This window comes from Staurois parvus, unplaced genomic scaffold (assembly GCF_062004578.1).
Source record: "Staurois parvus isolate SC_StPar_1 unplaced genomic scaffold, SC_StPar_1.0 ptg000380l, whole genome shotgun sequence".
In the NCBI taxonomy this organism is placed as follows: Eukaryota; Metazoa; Chordata; class Amphibia; order Anura; family Ranidae; genus Staurois; species Staurois parvus.
Genome location: NW_028318176.1, coordinates 2,970,772 through 2,991,647, shown reverse-complemented (window position 1 = coordinate 2,991,647; position 20,876 = coordinate 2,970,772). Strand labels below are relative to the sequence as shown.

Sequence of the window (20,876 nt, the reverse complement as noted above, 5' to 3'; positions counted from 1 at the left end):
CACTACACTGACCACTGATATAAGGGGTCCTTCTCCCATCGGTCACCAATGTAAGGGACTGCTACACTGACCACTGATATAAGGGGGTCCTTCTCCCATTGTCACCAATGTGAGGGACCACTACAATGACCACTGATATAAGGGGGTCCTTCTCCCATTGTCACCAATGTGAGGGACCACTACAATGACCACTAGGGATGAGGTCCTACTTTACCTTGCAGCTGCCACATCCCTAAGGACCACCTACCTCATCAGAAATCACCACCATGTAAGAAAAGGAAAGGGGGTGGCAGTGACATCACTGCCCAAGTATGGTCACTGGACAATGTCCCCACCATCATAGAGTAGATTACATCTTGGAATCTGTCATTCAGCAGGTGGTACCTTCGGGTGATATGTACACATATGGTGGAGGGAAGTATATTATTATTATTAAGAAAGGCTTCCACATTCCAACAAGCTCTCTGCTAGCAGACATCCATACCAGGCCACATGTTCTCAGCATGGGGATAGTATCTTCACAAATTCATTCACTCCTGGTTGGAAGGTTGAACAAGTCCAATGTATGAGCTGGTATCGGGGAACATGAGGACCCTGTACAACATGAGGCATCGATTAAATGGAGATTTGTATACTCACCTTTCCGTAATTCTCCTTTCCTGGCGCATCTTCATGGCAGCATCCAATACGTTGTGACTCCGCCTCCACATCCTGATAAATCAAAGACAGACCGGCTCGCAGCATTCTTTGTAAATCTCACTATGTGGGTGGAGATCTGTATACTGCCATGAAGATGCACCAGGAGAGGAACATTCCGGAAAGGTGAGTATACAATTTTGGGTTTTCTTGGTACATCATGACAGCATACAGTGGGAACTAACTCGCCAGATGGGAGGGCCCAAGAAAACGACCAGTAGTGTAGGTTTGCGCCTGCACAACTTTCCAAAATCTGCAGTTGTGATCTGAGCTGGGTTCACTTAGTAAAGCGTAACAAAGGTGTTCCAGAAGGACCATGTCGCTGACTTGTGAAATTGCCTCAGGAGGCTCTCGGCATTGCGCCATCCACAGAGTTGGCACTGCCCTGGTTGAATGTGCTCTTCAATCTCCCGGAACAGGAAGGGCTTATGAAGACTAGGGTCTTTTAGTGGTCTTAACAATCCGGAAGGCAATTGTACATGTTGAAGTTTACCGACCTTGCCTCAAGCCATGTGAGACCAAGCACAGATTTCCGCTTGCCCATATGAAGAGGTGGCGATCATTTAGGCCTTCAGAGTCAAACCAACACCCAGAGGGTGCGGTTCTCCTGCTTCACCAAAGAAAGATGGTAAATTGACTTCCTAGCTAAAGTGGAACGTGGAAGCCATCTTAAGGATAAAGCGGTCTCAAGGTTTAAGGACTTCTCTGTCAGGGCAGAACATTAGATGAGGCTCCTCATGTACAAAAAGCTGCAGTTCTGACACCCTTTAGTTAGAGGATTGTTGTGGGCTTTTGGAATCATGTCAAAAATATGACTTTTATCAAGACATAATGTTATATAGCCAACAGCTCAGCAGAACCGGATGTTAAGAGTTAATTTTGTCTTGGTTAAACCTTCAAGAATTCTAGTTAAAGAAATGAAGAGAACAGGGAATTAAGACTTTTCCAAGACAATGGGATGTTTGAACTGTCATCAAGGACTATTTGTATATGGAAGTGAGAAGAATGCATCTACAGAAAGTCAAACACATAGGACTCTGACTTGTAAACATTTCAACAATAATGAGACGGGAACTCAACTGTTTGGAAGCTTAACCAAAACCTGTAGAGTGTGATGAACCAACAAACCTCTGAAACTATTACTATCTACTATTGTTCACCAAGGGTGAAAGCATTAACAATTGTTTACTATGAGTCCGATACAAGGGCTAGGCAAACAGAGATTTTTTCCCTACAACAGAGGAAATGTTGATGCTGAAACCAAGGGGTGAAATTCAGGACATTTAAGTTTAAAAGTTCACTGTATATCATTACAAAAATGTACTACAAAAACAGATTATGAATAAGATGTCATAGACTTTAAACACCACTAAATACTCAGCAATGGGAACTATATATCACTAACTTGAGTATTGAGATGATGGGAAGTAAGATGTATTATAAACTAGCATTAGTTACATGTCTTATCAGGAAACAAACAGGATGATACTTCAAGGAGGAATAACCGAATATACACCTATATTCCATGGTCCCTATTTAGAATATCATAGGTATGATCACTGCTATATCTGGATAGAGCCGTATATTTTATTCCTGAAATTACCTGAAGATTCCACCCAAGGTATGAGTCATCTCAAATACTCACATTGTTCTGTGATACATGACCGCCACCTGGCGGGCAGGTGAGAAATAGCTTATGTACACACATTTCTCAACTAGCCAATCAGGAAGCCTGGTGGGAAGGTATCTTAGAACAATGGACTAGTGGATATAAAAAGCCCATGTGCTGTAACAAAAAAAAAAACCCTCATGAAAAAGAAGAACCCTCATAAGACCTCATGGAAAGACCTGACATCTGAAGAAGATCTCTGCTGAAATAACTACTCTTCCATCTTTTCAAACTTCCTAAAACTTTAAACCTCAAAACTTATAACTTCCTACATTCTCCCCTATTGAATCTCTCACTTGCCTATATATCAGTCTAAAGGCGTTCCACTGCCAGCTAAATCCACGGGAGAGTTGCCTAGTCTGACGTCCGGGTGTGGTGAGATGTTTATTTGATTTGTATTAATTACTTTCTCTGTTGTGTAGAATCATAAAATTACCTTAGTGTATTACAACAATATTGGATAGTTAGATATATGTAGTCAGATACTGTGTTACTGTTAAAAAAATTGTTTATTGCCATATTATAAATTTTTCCATATTTCATAATTTATTGAATATTAATAACCAGAGTATCATATATCAAGGGCTTACTTCTTGCAAGCCTATGGCCACGGCATGTAAGAATATAACCTTTGAGATATTCGAAATTATTAATTATTAATAAATTTAATAAATATCATATCATTTAAATTTGTGATTGATGTAATTAGTTAGAGACATTATTAGTGTGTCTTACATTGGTAAGATATATTTTTGATTGTGTGTACCAATATTCACTTATCACCAGTCTTTTGTGTTTTGTGTTAATATATATATAATTTTTGTACATAAATAAATTTTTATATTTATCTATTATAAGGCAAATTTTGTGTGTATGGTACGAAATCATATTGGCTAAAAGAATTCAAGGTACAATAATAAGTGGTGATCAAATTATCAAGGTGTCCAAATTATTGGTTTACTAAATATTTGCCGTATTTTAACGGCTGGAGGCACTGTAATATTTCATCTAAGGGAAAGGGACACGCCCTTTATAAATAATATATATCCTTACATAGACCACCACAACATAAATTTGGAGGCGCTGCTGAGAGCCATAGAAATCGTACCATAACACAAAACGCACTGGTGATTGTATATTTGTACACTTTATCAAACATATATTTTGTATCAAAATGGCATCCAGTAATCACGGATCCACCTCTTCCAAGCATAACGAGGAAAATATGGCGGCTCAAGGCATTGAGCAGGAAGTTATGAAGCCAGCTCGGAAAGCTGCCGGTGCTTGGCAGAAGTATGTTGAAAATGAAGTAATAAATTATCTCCGCAAGAAATTGAATTTGGGGGATAGCAATAATGAATTTGTGGATGAAGAGAAAGAGCAGGCCATGGGCACCTTTGAGGACCTGTTTAACCAAAAGGGCCAGGTTGTTGGGTTTTTAATGGCATTTGCTGGAGCAGAAAGTGATAGAGGCCGTGACAGACTTCTCCTAGAAGCTTGGCCCATGTTATGGTTCATGACCGCTGGAGCTGCCCAGCAGACCAGGATTCTAAGGGAAGAGTTGTCAGAGGCCCGCCTCTTGTTAGAAAGCAAAAATCAGGACATTGAGTCTTTGAAAGGGAAGCTTGGTCATGCCGGTATTCGTTTAGACGAATCCGAGAAACATTATGATAGATTGGTCGGAGACTTTCGAAGTGCTCAGGACCTGTATGAGAGAAACTTTCAGGAATTAAAACAACTTCAAAAGAAGTATCAGGACTTAAAAGATGAGGTGGAGTACTTCAGATCAGAGAGGTTATCTCCTGTTAAAATTAAAGTTCACCCAGGGGATAAGCATGACCAGTCAGAACTTACCTTGATAAAATCTGAGCAGAAAACTCTGGAGGAGCAGATTATAAGGTTGACGGCCCAAATAAATTCTGGGGTCCAAAGACGGACCAACCCAGTCAAACCAGAGGCTGATGAGCGGAGATACCCGCATCACAGCGAAGTATCTGATAGTGAGTCAGGGTCAGAATATAGGTCACCTCCTAGGCTTTCAAGATACACTCCAGAGCGCTCTGAAGAAAAATATGAGGTTTCATATAGGCAGGAAGGGAAATCCCAGGGGTCATTCAGGAGATATGACACCCCAAAGGTTATTAAGTTCCTGAAGGACACTGTTCCTATGTTTTCTAAGAAAGGGTCCCTTGAAATCACCGGACACATGAAAACATATGAACAGACGTTAGAGATTCTGGGCATTAGAGATGACCACACCAAAATAGAATTGCTGCCATGGGTGTTTGAGGAGAAATACCGGCAATTCTTTGAGACCTTGAGGGCCTATTCCAATCAGTCCTGGAGAGAGGTTAAACATAAGTGCCACATGGAATTTGGGCCTTATAAAACTGTAACCTCTGCCAAGGCTGCGGCCTACAATTTAAAGTGTGGTCCTCACCAAAGCCCTGCAGAATTTCTGGCTGTCCTCAGAAATGCCTATTTCCTGGCTGAAAAGGATCCCAATCCTAACCAGCCAGAATTCAAGACACTATTCTATGAAGCATTACCTGCTTACATAAAATTGGGACTTGCAAAGGATTACAGAAAGGGATGCTCTCTTGATTGGTTGGTGAGAGAGAGTGACTATTTATTCTCGATCCAACAGTCCAGTGAGGGCGGGATAAAAAGAGAACCTAAAAATAGCCCCAAGATAGTAGCAGCCACTACCGTTTCCCCTCCAAATCCAAAGGTGCAGGCAGAGAAGAAATCATATGCGGAAGTAGTCCGTGGGGGTAAAACCAATGGTTCCCCTAGATTTGTACCTCAAGCCCAGCAAGTGAAGGAGGTCCATAACTTTGCACCCCAAAACCAGTGGGTGAGAAAGGATAGACAAAAGCCAGGGAACTACGGTAGTGGAAGTGAGAAGAATAAAAAGTATGGTAAGGGCCAGTACAGTGATGAAAATCAAAGGAGGCAATGGTATCCTCAGAGGTTCTATTATCCTCGCCAAAACCAACATGGGAATTTTTATGGGAACCCCAATTTCAACAGGAACCATAATTACAATAAGAATCCCAATTTTAATAAAAACTCCGATTTCCAAAGATTTCCTCCACGCCAAGAACACCCTCAGGCTCAAAGGGGGGATACAGTACCCCAGGCTCCCTTTAATAACAGGGAGACCCCAAAACCTCAGAGAGAACAATGGCGTCGGGACCAGAGCAGTAGTTCTGACTCTGAGTCTCATTACCAGTCTCGTCCAAAATACAAGCGCAAGTATAAGAAGAGGGAGAATCAACAGAATGACTCCTCTGAGCGTATTGGACAAATCGAGGCACAGGTCAGCAAAATGGCTGAACAGATGGACAGGCTTGTCACTCAATTTCCATCCAATCCTTTTTTAGGAGCAGCTCCTGTGACCAACCAAGGGTCACAGAATTAACAGGCAACCAAGCCTTAAACCAACAGGGGAGGACACTGAGTCAAATGACAGGAGATGTGTGCCCCGTCCCTGACACGCCTACTAATAGAGAATCTAGTTCTCAGGCAAAGGGGGACCAGTTGTTGGTTATTAATGATTCTCCTGTTTTTCAGTGTCCATCTATTGCCCCTAATATAGTCGCGGCATCGGAAGTCATCAGGATTGACAAGCCAGACGGAGCACCAACTTCTAGTTGTGCTTCTGTCTTGAGACAGTCCAAGAATCCCACCAGGGAGGATAAGGGTAATGTGTCCACCACATGCGGTGAGATAAGAGCCAGTCATAGGTTATTGAAGGGCCCACAGATCTTCAACCACACTAATTTCATGTGTGAGCTGACTGAATCTGATGGGAGATATTATGCCACGGTGCAGGTGCAGGATGCCAGTGATCTTTCGATTGTCGGCTTAATAGACACTGGATCCCAAGCAACCATCATGTCACAGGAGCATTTTGACAAAGTGGCGAATGTCATGCCCACCAAGCCAAGACTTAAAAGTTTTGACAGCTCATTGATTGGTGTAGGTGGAGACCCTTTACAAGTCATGGGTACCGCCTGGCTTAAACTGAAACTGGGTAATAAGGAACTGAGACACCCCATCATCATTGCTAGCATATCACAGCACCACATGATAATTGGGATGGACTTCCTAAAAAGGCTGAACACCATAGTTGATTGTGTGAACCAAGTCCTGTGGTCACAGGTAAATACCCCAATTAAATATGGGAAACTTAAAACTCCCCATTCCCGACAACACTGCCACCTGGTGGAAGAAAGGCCTGGATCATTAGAAATCCATTTCAGGAACAGCCAACTTCCTGATGTAACGGTTATCAAACCTGATGACTGTAACCCTATCAGAAGAGATGAGGAACACATTTATAGAATTCCCCAAGATAAAATCAAAGATATTTCCCTCCAAGATGACATCCTTACGATATCTTTTCATCAGGAGGATAAACCAAGAAAAGGGGGAGATCACACCCAATTCTTGACAGGTATTGAAAGGGTTAACAGCGACTTGTTTATCCCCATCCGGATAAATGGTCTTAATAGGTCAAAATATGCCAAACTAGATTTGAGACAGGAACACAGCTTTGTAAGCCATGGGTTGATAAAACACCTGACCGAAATGGAAATGATCCGTTTCTCCACACCTCAGCGTCATTGGAATTCAGACTCCCTTGATGACTCTGATGATCACAATTCAATGGCTCGGTGTCTCTTAAACGTCACTGTAGGAAACAAAACAGCCACCCATGTGTTCCTAGTCTTGGATAATCCCCAAACGAAAATTTATTTTGGCAACGATATATTACATCGCTTTGCAATGCAAGTCGACCTAATTAATGACTGTTTATGGAGTCGACTAAAGGGGGACCCCGAAAAATACCAAAATCTGGACTTAGCTTTAAAATCCCAGCAACAGATGCCTTATGCTGTTGAAGTCCAGGTAGCCCAAAAGATTACAATTCCTAAGGGCATAAATAACTTCATACTCCCCATCCAAGTTAAAAAGGGACATAGACTGAAGGGGTCAGATGCATTAGTATGCCTCTCCCATAAAATGCAGGGGGAGGGACTGAACATTACACACACGCCCCTAGTCAACACACATCAATCCCCGATGTACATTTACGTACATAATCTGTCCAATCAGGACATCGTCTTACCCAAAGAGACCCTTATTGGTCTAGCGGTAGAGACTGAATATTACACCTTTGGGGTTACTAACCAGGTGATTGGACTCATCCCCGATGAATATTTGTCGGAGGAACAATTAATTGAACAAACATTCCATTCATTACCAGAGGGTATTTTCACCATAGAGTCCATTTATCCATTCGATTCTAAAGATGGCACCTGTCGAATCGAAGAGACATCAATTGTCTTTGATCACCCAATCAAAGAACAAGAGTACCCCAAAGAACCTGGATGGCAGGAGAACACACACACACATCACATACCCAATGACCTCACCACGAAACTTGAAGAGGCATATGAGATAGGTCAGCCGGAAAGCTTTCCTGGATTCAAGGAGTTAGTGGAAGAGATGGTGGCCCTCGCCGACGCGTGTGCCAGTGATCTCGACCGACAATTGCTCCGAGAGCTTCTCCTTGAATTCCAAGAAATCTTTGCCAAGGATTCTTACGATTGTGGGACTACTGACCTACACATCGCTAGGATCCAAACAGATCCAGATGCCCCACCAGTATTCGTAAGACAGTATAGGTTACCATTAGCTTCCTATGAATCTCTAGCTGAGATTATCAGGAAGTTACATGAAAGGGGTATAATTAGGCCCATCCACAGCTCCTACAACCACCCGATCCTGGGTATCTTAAAACCCAATGGACAATGGCGTCTGTGCGCTGACCTCCGTCAGCTAAACAAGCGTGTGTACATGTCAGGATGGCCTGTCCCATACATAGACCAGTGTCTCGCCCAGCTCCAAGGATCCCAAGTTTTCACAGCTTTGGATTGTGCACAGGGGTATTGGACCATAAAGGTGAGTGAGGAAGACCAATACAAACTGGCCTTCAGTTTTGGGAATCGACAATATTGTTGGGTACGAATGCCTTTCGGATTCATAAATTCCGGACATGAATTTGCTGTGTTCATGCACAAGGCCATGCCAGACGCCTTCGAAAGGGGGACGTTGGCATATGTGGACGATATCCTGATCAAAAGTACTGATATGGCCAAACACATTACAGAACTTCGGCATGTCCTGGGCCAATTAAAAGCAGCAGGAGTTAAACTGTCCTTACAAAAAGCCCAGTGGTGTCGCACGAAGGTAAACTTCCTAGGCCATGAAGTTACTGCTGAAGGTTTGAACCCACAAAAGAAGAAAGTTGAGGCGGTTCTGAACTGTAAAGTCCCTACTAACCTTAAAGAATTGAGATCATTCCTAGGTATGGTAAACTACTCGCGTAAGTTTATTGACAATTACGCTGAGATAAGCAAGCCACTGCTTCACCTACTGAAGAAGGATGTCGAATGGTCGTGGGGTAAGAAACAGGAGGACGCCATGAAGGAATTAAAGGAACGTCTCACACAAGCGCCGTGTCTCGGATATCCCGAAGGGGGTAAAAATTTCTATCTAGAGACAGGGTTTACGCAGGTAAGTATGAGTTCTGTTCTTTACCAGAAACGTGATGATGTCAGTAAGGTGATTGCCTATGCCAGTAAAACTTTGTCCCCGGTTGAAGTAAAGTTCAGTGACTGTGAAAAAGCTCTATTGTCCACCGTGTGGGCATTACAGAATTTTCGCAGTTACATTCAGGGAGAGAGAATCATTGTTGAAACGGCACACCAGCCTTTACAGTATTTAAAGAGTGAACGTATCAAGGGAGGAAATGTGTCTAATAGCCGCATCACTGCTTGGACTTTGTCTTTGCAAGGGTGGCCTCTTGAAATTCGGTACAAACAGAACAAGGAAAGTCCAGTAGCCCAGGGCCTAGCCGAGCTCCATGATTGTTCCGCAACTACGCCTGTTATGGAGGCCCCGGACACTGACTTTCTGGAAGAACAACTGTTCTCTCCCTACAAGGTTTACGATGAAGAATACTGTAAACAGCTGCCGTGTGTATATGTGGATGGTTGTGCTTTTCATCACAAGGATGGGGAACAGCTCCAACTAGTGGCAGGTATTGGAATCGTTTGGACCCAAGGTGTCACCCCAATTTCTGTGGGATACAAACTTGGACCAAAAAGCAGTCAGGTTGCTGAGCTTACTGCAATTCTTAGAGCAGTTGAGATGGCTATAGAGTTCAACATCAGAGAGTGTGCCATCATAACCGATTCCAATTATGTCAGGAATAGTTTTGTGGAGTATTTCCCTAGGTGGAAGCGAAACAACATGAACAAGAGTAATCACAAACCCGTGAAACATGGTAAGCTCTTTTGTCACATCGATGAACTGGTAAGGTCCAATGATCTCACTCTGCACTTCAAGAAGACCAAAGGCCACTCCAAGGTTCTAGGTGCCGAGAAAGAAGGGAACGATCTGGCCGATTCTCTAGCCAAGGAAGGGGCAATCACCGGTGAACTGATAGACATTGACCAATTTTTAGGTACCGTACAGATTGAAGCTGTCACCAGGCAACAGGCCAGAACAGCTGGTGATCCGAATGCATTACAGTGGAGTCACGATTCTCCTAGTGAGGATTTAATTACTGCCCAAAAAGAAGACCCAATAATTGGCTTGTTTTATAGTCATATAGAAGATCCCAACCAAAATCCCATAAATAAGGAAGTATATAGTGGGAAGGAGGATTTACGTATCTTAATGAAATCCAAATCCCAATTCTCTTTATACCAGGGATTGTTGATACGAACCTCAAAGGGTGGCGTACAACAATGGGTCGTCCCACTTAAATTTAGAGGTTTGATGCTACAGCATGCCCATGATGCTCCCACTTCCGGTCATCGTGGAGAGAAGATCACGTATGAGATCCTGCGGGATTATGCCTACTGGCCTCATATGTTACGTGATGTGAAGGAATACTGCCAAGGTTGCCTAATATGTCCCCAATTTCAACCTACCAAGCCAACTCACAGAGCACCTCTCCAGAAGAGGGGGATATGTATGCCTTGGTCAGACCTTCAGATGGATTTTATTGGGCCAGTAACAAAATCTTCACGAGGAAATCGGTATATGTTAACAGTTACATGTTTATTCACCAAGTATGTCGAATGTATACCAGCACCAAATAATAGCTCCGAGACATGTGCTGCATTGCTAATAAATCATGTATTTTCTCGTTTTGGTTTACCTCAGAGGATAGAGTCTGATAGAGGATCGCACTTCACTAGCGAAGTGATGGCCAAATTGTGGAAAATTTTGGGGGTTAAAAGGAAATTGCATATCGCCTATCGGCCAGCCTCTAGTGGTGGTGTAGAACGATACAATCAGACCATCGTTAATGTCCTTAAGAAATTTGTTAAGGAAACAGGTAAAGATTGGGATGTCAAACTCCCGCTGGTCCTGATGGCGTTGAGGGCTACTCCGAATACAGTTACAAAAATGTCATCTTTTGAACTGATGACAGGTAGACGGATGGTACTGCCCCAGCACTTATTGTATCGCACTACAGATCAAAATTTGATCAATGCTACCACCACACACCAGTACATAGAGGATTTACGTAAACATCTGCAATATGCTTTTGCCTTTGCCCAGCGAAATTTGGAAAGAGCTGCAACTAGTGCTAAGACATACTATGATCTCAAAACCTCCAAGAAGGAATATGAGATTGGTGACAAGGTCTATCTATACAACTTTGCAAGAGACCAGATCAAGGAACGGAAATTCCTTCCATCTTGGAAAGGTCCGTTCTCTATCATTGATAAAATCTCTCCGGTCGCATATAAATTGCAGGTGACACGGTATGGTGAAATCAGTGATAGATGGGTGCACATCAACCAATTACGTGCTTGCCATCCGAAGTCTCAATTGCAGTTGTTGGAAGACTAAACCCACCAATTCCTATCTGGAGATATTGAGATCATTCTTAAACTTCCTTTAAACATATAATTCATATTTTGCCTTACAGGATCCAGTAACATAATTTTATGTATATCCCATACTTAAACTGTTCATTTTAATAATTTAGAAAGGAAGGCCCAGACTATGACCAGACCGGCGATCGGAGGTGTCAATGACCGGACCCTAGAAGGAAGCTATAATGTCCTGTGGGAAAGACCAGATGCCAGAGATCGATCCGGAGACGATAACCTGATGTCCCAGGCCACCAAGGGCCAGTCCAGAGGAAAAGACCCGCCTAGGAGACCGTCTAAGAGACCTGTCGTGCGGAGGACCCATGGACCCCAAGGTGGATGTGCCAGGCCAGGCCGGCCTCATCACAAGACCAGGATCGTCATCGGAAGTGTCCATCTAAAGACGCCGAGTCAAGTTGAGGAACAACCAGCATTACCGCTGCCATTTTATTATCGGAAATTTTTTTTTATTATTATTTCATTCCCTTCACCGGAGAAGACGAACAATCACTCTAGCCAAAAGCCTCACTCATGTTTTTCGATACAGACACCCCTATACACGTGCCTGTACCCCAAAAAACAAAGGGGGATTTTGTTGTGGGCTTTTGGAATCATGTCAAAAATATGACTTTTATCAAGACATAATGTTATATAGCCAACAGCTCAGCAGAACCGGATGTTAAGAGTTAATTTTGTCTTGGTTAAACCTTCAAGAATTCTAGTTAAAGAAATGAAGAGAACAGGGAATTAAGACTTTTCCAAGACAATGGGATGTTTGAACTGTCAACAAGGACTATTTGTATATGGAAGTGAGAAGAATGCATCTACAGAAAGTCAAACACATAGGACTCTGACTTGTAAACATTTCAACAATAATGAGACGGGAACTCAACTGTTTGGAAGCTTAACCAAAACCTGTAGAGTGTGATGAACCAACAAACCTCTGAAACTATTACTATCTACTATTGTTCACCAAGGGTGAAAGCATTAACAATTGTTTACTATGAGTCCGATACAAGGGCTAGGCAAACAGAGATTTTTTCCCTACAACAGAGGAAATGTTGATGCTGAAACCAAGGGGTGAAATTCAGGACATTTAAGTTTAAAAGTTCACTGTATATCATTACAAAAATGTACTACAAAAACAGATTATGAATAAGATGTCATAGACTTTAAACACCACTAAATACTCAGCAATGGGAACTATATATCACTAACTTGAGTATTGAGATGATGGGAAGTAAGATGTATTATAAACTAGCATTAGTTACATGTCTTATCAGGAAACAAACAGGATGATACTTCAAGGAGGAATAACCGAATATACACCTATATTCCATGGTCCCTATTTAGAATATCATAGGTATGATCACTGCTATATCTGGATAGAGCCGTATATTTTATTCCTGAAATTACCTGAAGATTCCACCCAAGGTATGAGTCATCTCAAATACTCACATTGTTCTGTGATACATGACCGCCACCTGGCGGGCAGGTGAGAAATAGCTTATGTACACACATTTCTCAACTAGCCAATCAGGAAGCCTGGTGGGAAGGTATCTTAGAACAATGGACTAGTGGATATAAAAAGCCCATGTGCTGTAACAAAAAAAAAAACCCTCATGAAAAAGAAGAACCCTCATAAGACCTCATGGAAAGACCTGACATCTGAAGAAGATCTCTGCTGAAATAACTACTCTTCCATCTTTTCAAACTTCCTAAAACTTTAAACCTCAAAACTTATAACTTCCTACATTCTCCCCTATTGAATCTCTCACTTGCCTATATATCAGTCTAAAGGCGTTCCACTGCCAGCTAAATCCACGGGAGAGTTGCCTAGTCTGACGTCCGGGTGTGGTGAGATGTTTATTTGATTTGTATTAATTACTTTCTCTGTTGTGTAGAATCATAAAATTACCTTAGTGTATTACAACAATATTGGATAGTTAGATATATGTAGTCAGATACTGTGTTACTGTTAAAAAAATTGTTTATTGCCATATTATAAATTTTTCCATATTTCATAATTTATTGAATATTAATAACCAGAGTATCATATATCAAGGGCTTACTTCTTGCAAGCCTATGGCCACGGCATGTAAGAATATAACCTTTGAGATATTCGAAATTATTAATTATTAATAAATTTAATAAATATCATATCATTTAAATTTGTGATTGATGTAATTAGTTAGAGACATTATTAGTGTGTCTTACATTGGTAAGATATATTTTTGATTGTGTGTACCAATATTCACTTATCACCAGTCTTTTGTGTTTTGTGTTAATATATATATAATTTTTGTACATAAATAAATTTTTATATTTATCTATTATAAGGCAAATTTTGTGTGTATGGTACGAAATCATATTGGCTAAAAGAATTCAAGGTACAATAATAAGTGGTGATCAAATTATCAAGGTGTCCAAATTATTGGTTTACTAAATATTTGCCGTATTTTAACGGCTGGAGGCACTGTAATATTTCATCTAAGGGAAAGGGACACGCCCTTTATAAATAATATATATCCTTACATAGACCACCACAACAGGATATAGTGACCAAAAATATGGTCTTCAGGGTTGGATTCCAGAGTCTATCCAATTGCGTAGGACTGTCAGGGTCCTGTCCACGGCAGAAGTCCTAGAAGATCTGGCATTTCTGCCAGTACTCTGCATGGCCGCAGAAGGACACATCAGCCTCAGTTTGGTGCCAGACGGCCTTTATAAGGAGGCTCATCACTTCCTCAAGTTGCTGGATGATCTCTAGCTCCCCGTGCCCTGTTCCTGTTTCCTGTGACTTTGACCTGTGATTTCCTGTTACCGACTGGGCTTGCTCCTGGACCTGTCTACTCTGCTTTATCCCTGACCTAACCTGGGCCTGGCTTATGGATACTCTCTCTCTCTTGCTCCCCTGTGCTCCCCTCAGCTATCCCATCTGACTATGTCTGCTCTGATTCCCACCTGGTACCTGACCTTGGATTAAAACGACTACCCAGTAAACACCTAAATCACAGAAGGGCTTGCATACCACGCACAGGTGCCTCCTGTCTGCAGATCTATCTCTGTGCACCAGCTGTGCTTCTGAGTGGACCACCAACCAGCACTCCTACAGGCGACCTGTGCAACTTTGGGCCTGACCCGCTGTCCCACTCTCAGGTTAGTCCGGAACTTAGCCACAAGGGAAGCCCTCTCTCCATTGACCTCCATCACCAGGTACGTGATAAGGATAGAAAGGAAGCCTTGAAAGAGCTTCAAAGACCATAGGCAAGTCCCACTTAGGGAACAATGGTTTCCCAGGAGGTCTTCACTTCGTCCAAGCATTTAAGATTGGCATCACCAAATGGTTCAGGGCTAATTGAACCCCAGTGAGTGCGGACAAGGCTGAAACCTGAACTTTAAATATATTTGATTCTAGACTCTTGTAAGAACTGCTGAACCTCAGCTGATTCTGGTGATAAAAGGACTCCAGGGTTTTTGCTCTGTAAGATCTGGAAATTCTCTGGGAAGTCTTATTTCTGGAGACCTTTCTGGCTTGAAGCGAGATAGCCACTACCTGCTCTGAGCACTCTTGATTTGGTAGCCTCCACCTCTCAACTTTCATGCCATCAAATGTAGTCTCCTGGGACTGGATGGCAAAAACTGGCCTGGAGAAAGCAGATCCTGTGTCTCTGGCAGAAGCAGTGGTGACTTAATGTTCATCTGTTGGTTGAGACGGAAACCAGAGCATCCTCGGCCAAATAGTATAATTGCAAATATTGTGTTAATCTGCTTGATTCAGGCTCTGAATCGGTATATCATTGGCATTGGGGTATAGATATGCTTCAACTGGACGTTCCATTGGCAGTCTAAGAAGTCTACCCTTCACTGTTGGGTATGGTACTCTAGGAAACTGCCGCATTTCATATTCCAGGGAGTTGTCACTAGATCCACCTGGGGAGATCCCCCTTTCAGAGTTAACCAACTGAACTCCCAAGCTGGGGGACCACTCGTTGTTTGAGCAGAAGGAGAGGCTGAACAAGTCTGCTAACCGATTTTAAATTGCTGGTGCCTACACTGCCCTCTGGTCTTCTCAATGAATCTAATCTCAGTTGACTAACAGTTGAACTTCCGACTCCTCGTTCCCTCCTGCATGTATGCAACTGCCATTTTGTTGTCTAGGCATAATACAACAGATCACCTTTTTTTTTGTTTTGTTTTTTGTTTTGTTACGAGGAACAGAGATGAGCAGAATCCTCTTCTCTTTTGGGTGCTTTGAACCTTCACTATGGTTTCTTTTTTAAATAATTTGGCCACAAACTTGACCAGAAGTGTTTGCTTTTCATCGAAAAAGCAGTCGCCTGGCTGGAAGTGATTGGAAGGTGGAATTCCACCAACGTCACACGATATAGACATTATGGTCCACAGATCCTGAATATTTTCCATCCAGGTTTGTGCACAGAGCTTCAATCTGGCTCCCACAGGTACCCCCTTAAAGGAGACGTTTTGCTCTTCTCCCAAGATACCTGCCTTAGATTTTTAAGGCTTCAACAATGAAGTCTGGGTACTTCTCCAGTTACCTTTCCTTGACTGTAAAATTTTGCCTCTTCGTGCCTATCTGGAAGTTGCGACCTGTAAGATGGACCTTTCCCATTCTTCTGATTTTATCAGATGGTATCAGCTGTCATCTGGTAACTTGCTCCAATTTGATTTCAAGGCCACTGGCCGTGGCTTCAGCTGTACATCCCTTCTTGCGGTGACCATGGACAACATCTAATGATGTCTACTGGTGCCACTACCACAAAGCCTCCTGGCAGTTTCAGCTCTTACCACTTTGTCTCCCTCCACTTTCTCCAGAAGGGTATTTTGCTTTTTCTTTTAATGTTAGCCGTACATCTTGATATCACTCTGCCTACTGCTGCAAATGTTATTGCTGGTCTGCAGGCACCTCCAGATGTTACATACTTTAGATCTAATTTTCGATCTAGAGCGTCCTTGAAAGTAACCGGAAGGTGACGTGTCTTGCTAGTCGGAATAATGATCCATTCACCATCGGAGATGACAACAGCAGATTGACCTTCAGCCCTTTCAGGGGATACAAGTCTGACAACACATTATTCACACAGGCCATTTCCTCCGGCCACTGCCATTCTTCTTGGGTTACCTGCTCCCGTCCCTCAAAAAAGGGAAATTAAACCGGATGTCTCTTGAGATTTGGGAAGTACTTTCTGACGTTTTATGGAGAGTTTCCTCCACTTCACCCCAGGCAATTGCCTCCTTAACTGCCCTGGTAAACGCTTCTATTAGGCAGAAGTCAAAGCCTGTAGCCCCATTAATGTCTTCATCCTCCGACCAATTGGGTGCCTCCTGCTGGCTATGGTTAGAAGTGCTAGGCAATTCAGCCATCGACTGAGGAGTAGAGGCTTCTTGTATCGACTCTTTGGCCGATTCTTTAAAGGCTAAGTTGACCTTTTTTTTTTTTTTTTGGGGGGGGGGGGGGGGTGGACACAGGAAGGAGTTCACCTGCTGACCTCATTGGCAAACACCCTGCACTTGCCCTCCCCCCTTCCAGCAGATCACTACCACCCACATCCACAGGTGCACATTTTTCAAAGGCAATCAGTGAATACCTTTCTCACTAAATACTCAGCCATTGATTGTTCATTTGGCAGAGTGTGATCAGAGTGATCAGATAACAGCCTATGTGGATAGAGCTGTAGTAACCTGTGATGTCTTATAGACCAAGAGCGATGACAATGAGAGGTGAGATGGTGACCTTGACCAATATTACCTGGAAGTCTGTGCCTAGATGGTGACCTGTTATTGCCCTTAGGGGCTCCTTCCGTCTTGAGGTCCTTGCAGGGCTGTAGGCCGCTTGCTCCAAGTAGACTTGCCATACTAGCTTCTCAGGCAATAACATTTCACCACAAACCTCGCAACTATTAGGGCTGGTAACCTGTGATGCCTGTAGACCAAGAGCAATGACAATGAAAGGCGAGATGTTGACCTTAACCAACATTGCCTGGATGTCTGTGCCTAGATGGTGACCTGTTATTGCCCTTAGGGGTTCTTCTGTCTTGAGGTCCTTGCAGGGCTGTAGGCCGCTTGCTCCAAGTAGACTTGCCATACTATCTTATCAGGCAATGACATTCCACCACAAACCCAACAACTATTAGGGCTGGTAACTTGTGGTGTTTTGTAGACTAAGAGCGATGACAATGAGAGGTGAGATGATGATAGGGTTGCCACCCCATCCCTTTAAATCTGAACACATATTAATGACACAGGGTCTGTGGCTGATTAAGGTGATAAACTCATAGTGCCTTACCTGCATTAAATTAGCCTCAGGACCTGTGTAATTAATATGTGTTCAGGTTTAAAGGGTTGAGGTGGCAACCCTAGATGATGGCCTTGACCAACATTGCCTGGATGGCAACTTGTTGTTGCCCTTAGGGGCTCCTTCCATCCTGAGGTCCTTGCAGGGCTGTAGGCCGCTTGCTCCAAGCAGACTTGACATACTAGCTTGTCAGGCAATGACATTCCACCACAAACCCAACAACTATTAGGGCCGGCCACCTGTGATGTCTTGTAGACCATCTTGAGGTCCTTGCAGGGCTGTATGCTGCTTGCTCCAAGCAGACTTGACATACTAGCTTGTCAGGCAACGACATTCCACCACAAACCCAGCAACTATTAGGGCTGGAAACAGATGATGTCTTGTAGACCAAGAACAATGACAATGAGAGGCGAGATGATTACCTTGACCAACATTCCCTGGATGTCTGTGCCTACATAAATACTTTTTTGGCCTATAAAGGGTTCCCTCCATCTTGAGGCCCTTGCAGGGCTGTAGATCTTACAACAGCATTGGGGTCAGATGCTCCCTTTTTCTCAATGTCTTCACTACTTACCTTATCCCTTTACTTTGCTGGCAAGGAGTGGTCTGACTGAGCAGCGTTCTCTGTAAAACAACAGACTGAAATGACAGACGGCATGACATAGTGATCCCACAGCAAGCATTGAGAATGAACCTGAGATAGGAAGAGCCCAGGTGAATGCCATAACGAGGAAAAACGTACCGGCAGACAATGATCACATAAGCATCCAGCATTCATGAGTAGAGAACACCACCATGAAAACCATTCAAAACTGGCAGCCCTGGCCATTCGTGATGAAATCATGCCTGAGCATGCTCAGATCGTGGTCTCTGCTCCTGCTACCATCTTGGAAAAGGGCAAGCCAGAAAAAAATGCCCACAGTGGCCACATCACTTCCTATCATCCATGCAGTGCACTTGCACTGTTGCAGCCATCTTGGATATGGCAACAAGCATGACTCCAAAGCTAGAGTTGCTACCTCGTCCCTTTAATCCGAACACATTAATGTCATGGGTTCTGGGACTAATTTAATGCAGATTAGACACTAAGAGATTTAATTACCGCCATAATCAGCCACAGAACCTGCGTCATTAATATGTGTTCAGGTTTAAAGGGATGAGGTGGCCACCCTATCCAAAAGGCCTCCCAGACCACCATGATGGGGCTCCAATCATATGGATCATTTAGAGGACTTCCACCCAGGAGAGGCTGAACCTGGGGGGGGCCACAAGCAGTAAGGGATACCTCGCGGCTCCAGTCTTGATCAGGGAAGGACAAAAAGGAGAATGCTATGAGCTGGGTCCATCTTTGATTTATAGCTAACCAGTCCTATCAGGTTGCAGGGGCGAAGCCACAACCCATTGTATGCTGTCATGATGCACCAGGAAATGTCTATCTGTCTGCAGGACACCGGGGAGATACTGGAACTCTAATTCATGGTCACCTGGAAATAACCAGAAGGAGAAAGTCCATCCAAACAGTGAGATTGGTCAGAGACTCATTGGTATCACTCTGGGCATTGCCAGGCTAGGTCTTGGTTACAGAGTGAAGGGTGATGCCGCTCATACTATACGTGACCCTCATCTACATCATGGACATTTCCTTCAGCTTCTTAGTAAATATGATGGATATCTTCACCATCCTATAGAAGAGGTTGGGGTCCCGAGTAGTCATAGACAGGCCCAGCACCCCAATAGTAGAGGAAGAGGTGGTCTGGTGACATTGAGAAGAAGACTCCGGTCAGTCTCTGGATCTCCATCACTGGAAACATGGCGAGACAACAAATACTCCGGGATGGTGGAGGAGATGTTGGTGTCAGTGTGGAAATGGACAGAACACGGGATGATGACACTGAGAGAACAATACGGCTTCATTCTACGATATGTCCAGGAGAGAACGGGACAGGGGAGACCTTTCTCTGGAATGAATGTCAGTAGAAGGCCCGGAGAAAGCCTGCTCTGTGTTCTGAAAGAGCAGATGGAACATTCTCCTTGTGTGTATACAATATACTCCTGATCTCTGTACCTTGGGCTGTATATGACATATTCCTGATCCTTGGACTCTATACACAGGGCTGTATGATATACTTCTGACCCCTGCACTCTATACACAGGGCTGTATATGATATACTCCTGACCCCTGCACTCTATACACAGGTCTGCATAGGATATACTCCTGACCCGTGCACTCTATACACAAGGCTGTATATGATATACTCCTGACCCCTGCGCTCTATACAGAGGGCTGTACAAGATATACTCCTGACCCCTGCACTCTATACACAGGGCTGTACAGGATATACTCCTGACCCCTGCGCTCTATACACAGGGCTGTATATGATATACTCCTGACCCCTGCACTCTATACACAGGGCTGTATATGATATACTCCTGATCCCTGCACTCTATACACAGGGCGGTATATGATATACTCCTGACCCCTGCAGTCTATACACAGAGTGGTATATGATATACTCCTGACCCCTGCACTCTATACACAGGGCTGTATATGATATACTTCTGATGACCTGTAAAGACTGTTAATGCGTCACCTAGGGGCAAATTTTTTTTGGATACCGAAGTTTGCTGTCATCGCACCAACACACACGATTTTTTTTCCATGCAATTAATTTTTATTATGATTTTACCTTGAACACAACTGCAGTCACAGAATCAGGAGACAGTAAATGCAGAAATCCGATTGGTCGGGAAGATCCCCATTCTGGAATGTGGAGGTGGAGTCATTATTGATTGGTGTACAATACACAACGTGTTTCATTATTATAAAAAGATCCCGACATAGACAATGGGGGGGGGGGGGGGATAATCCCGGAGGCGGGGGGGATTTTGGAGAAATGAGAAGCCTTGCCTTGGAGTAAACCATTCTGGCCGTAATTTAATAACACAGAATTTCCTATGAACGTCAGCTCCACCTAGGGGCTAGAAGGCAGAATATTTTCCTTAAATACCTTCAATACAGACCGTGCCATACAGCATTATGGCCATTAGATGGAGCTGATGATCTGAGGAAATCATTGAAGGAGATACAATTTGCTAAATTTGTTACAGTTGGGTAGTATTGTTGACCAGCTACTAATCGCCAACCCGGTCTCACACTTCATCCACGTCTTTGGTGACCTCTGACCTCCTTATGATGAAGATCAGCCATGGAGTATATCTGAGGTGTATA

The 20,876-nt window shown here is 43.3% G+C and overlaps 1 protein-coding gene across 1 annotated transcript in view; it reads right to left on the bottom strand.

Annotated features, from left to right (window-relative positions):
* The window catches only part of LOC149456038 (uncharacterized), a 58,590-nt gene that overhangs the window by 26,562 nt on the left and 11,152 nt on the right, over nt 1–20,876 (bottom strand). Inside the window, 2 exon segments of the mRNA XM_089685663.1 lie at nt 640–711; nt 17,102–17,275. Of these exon segments, the coding sequence (XP_089541789.1) occupies nt 640–711; nt 17,102–17,275 (246 nt within the window).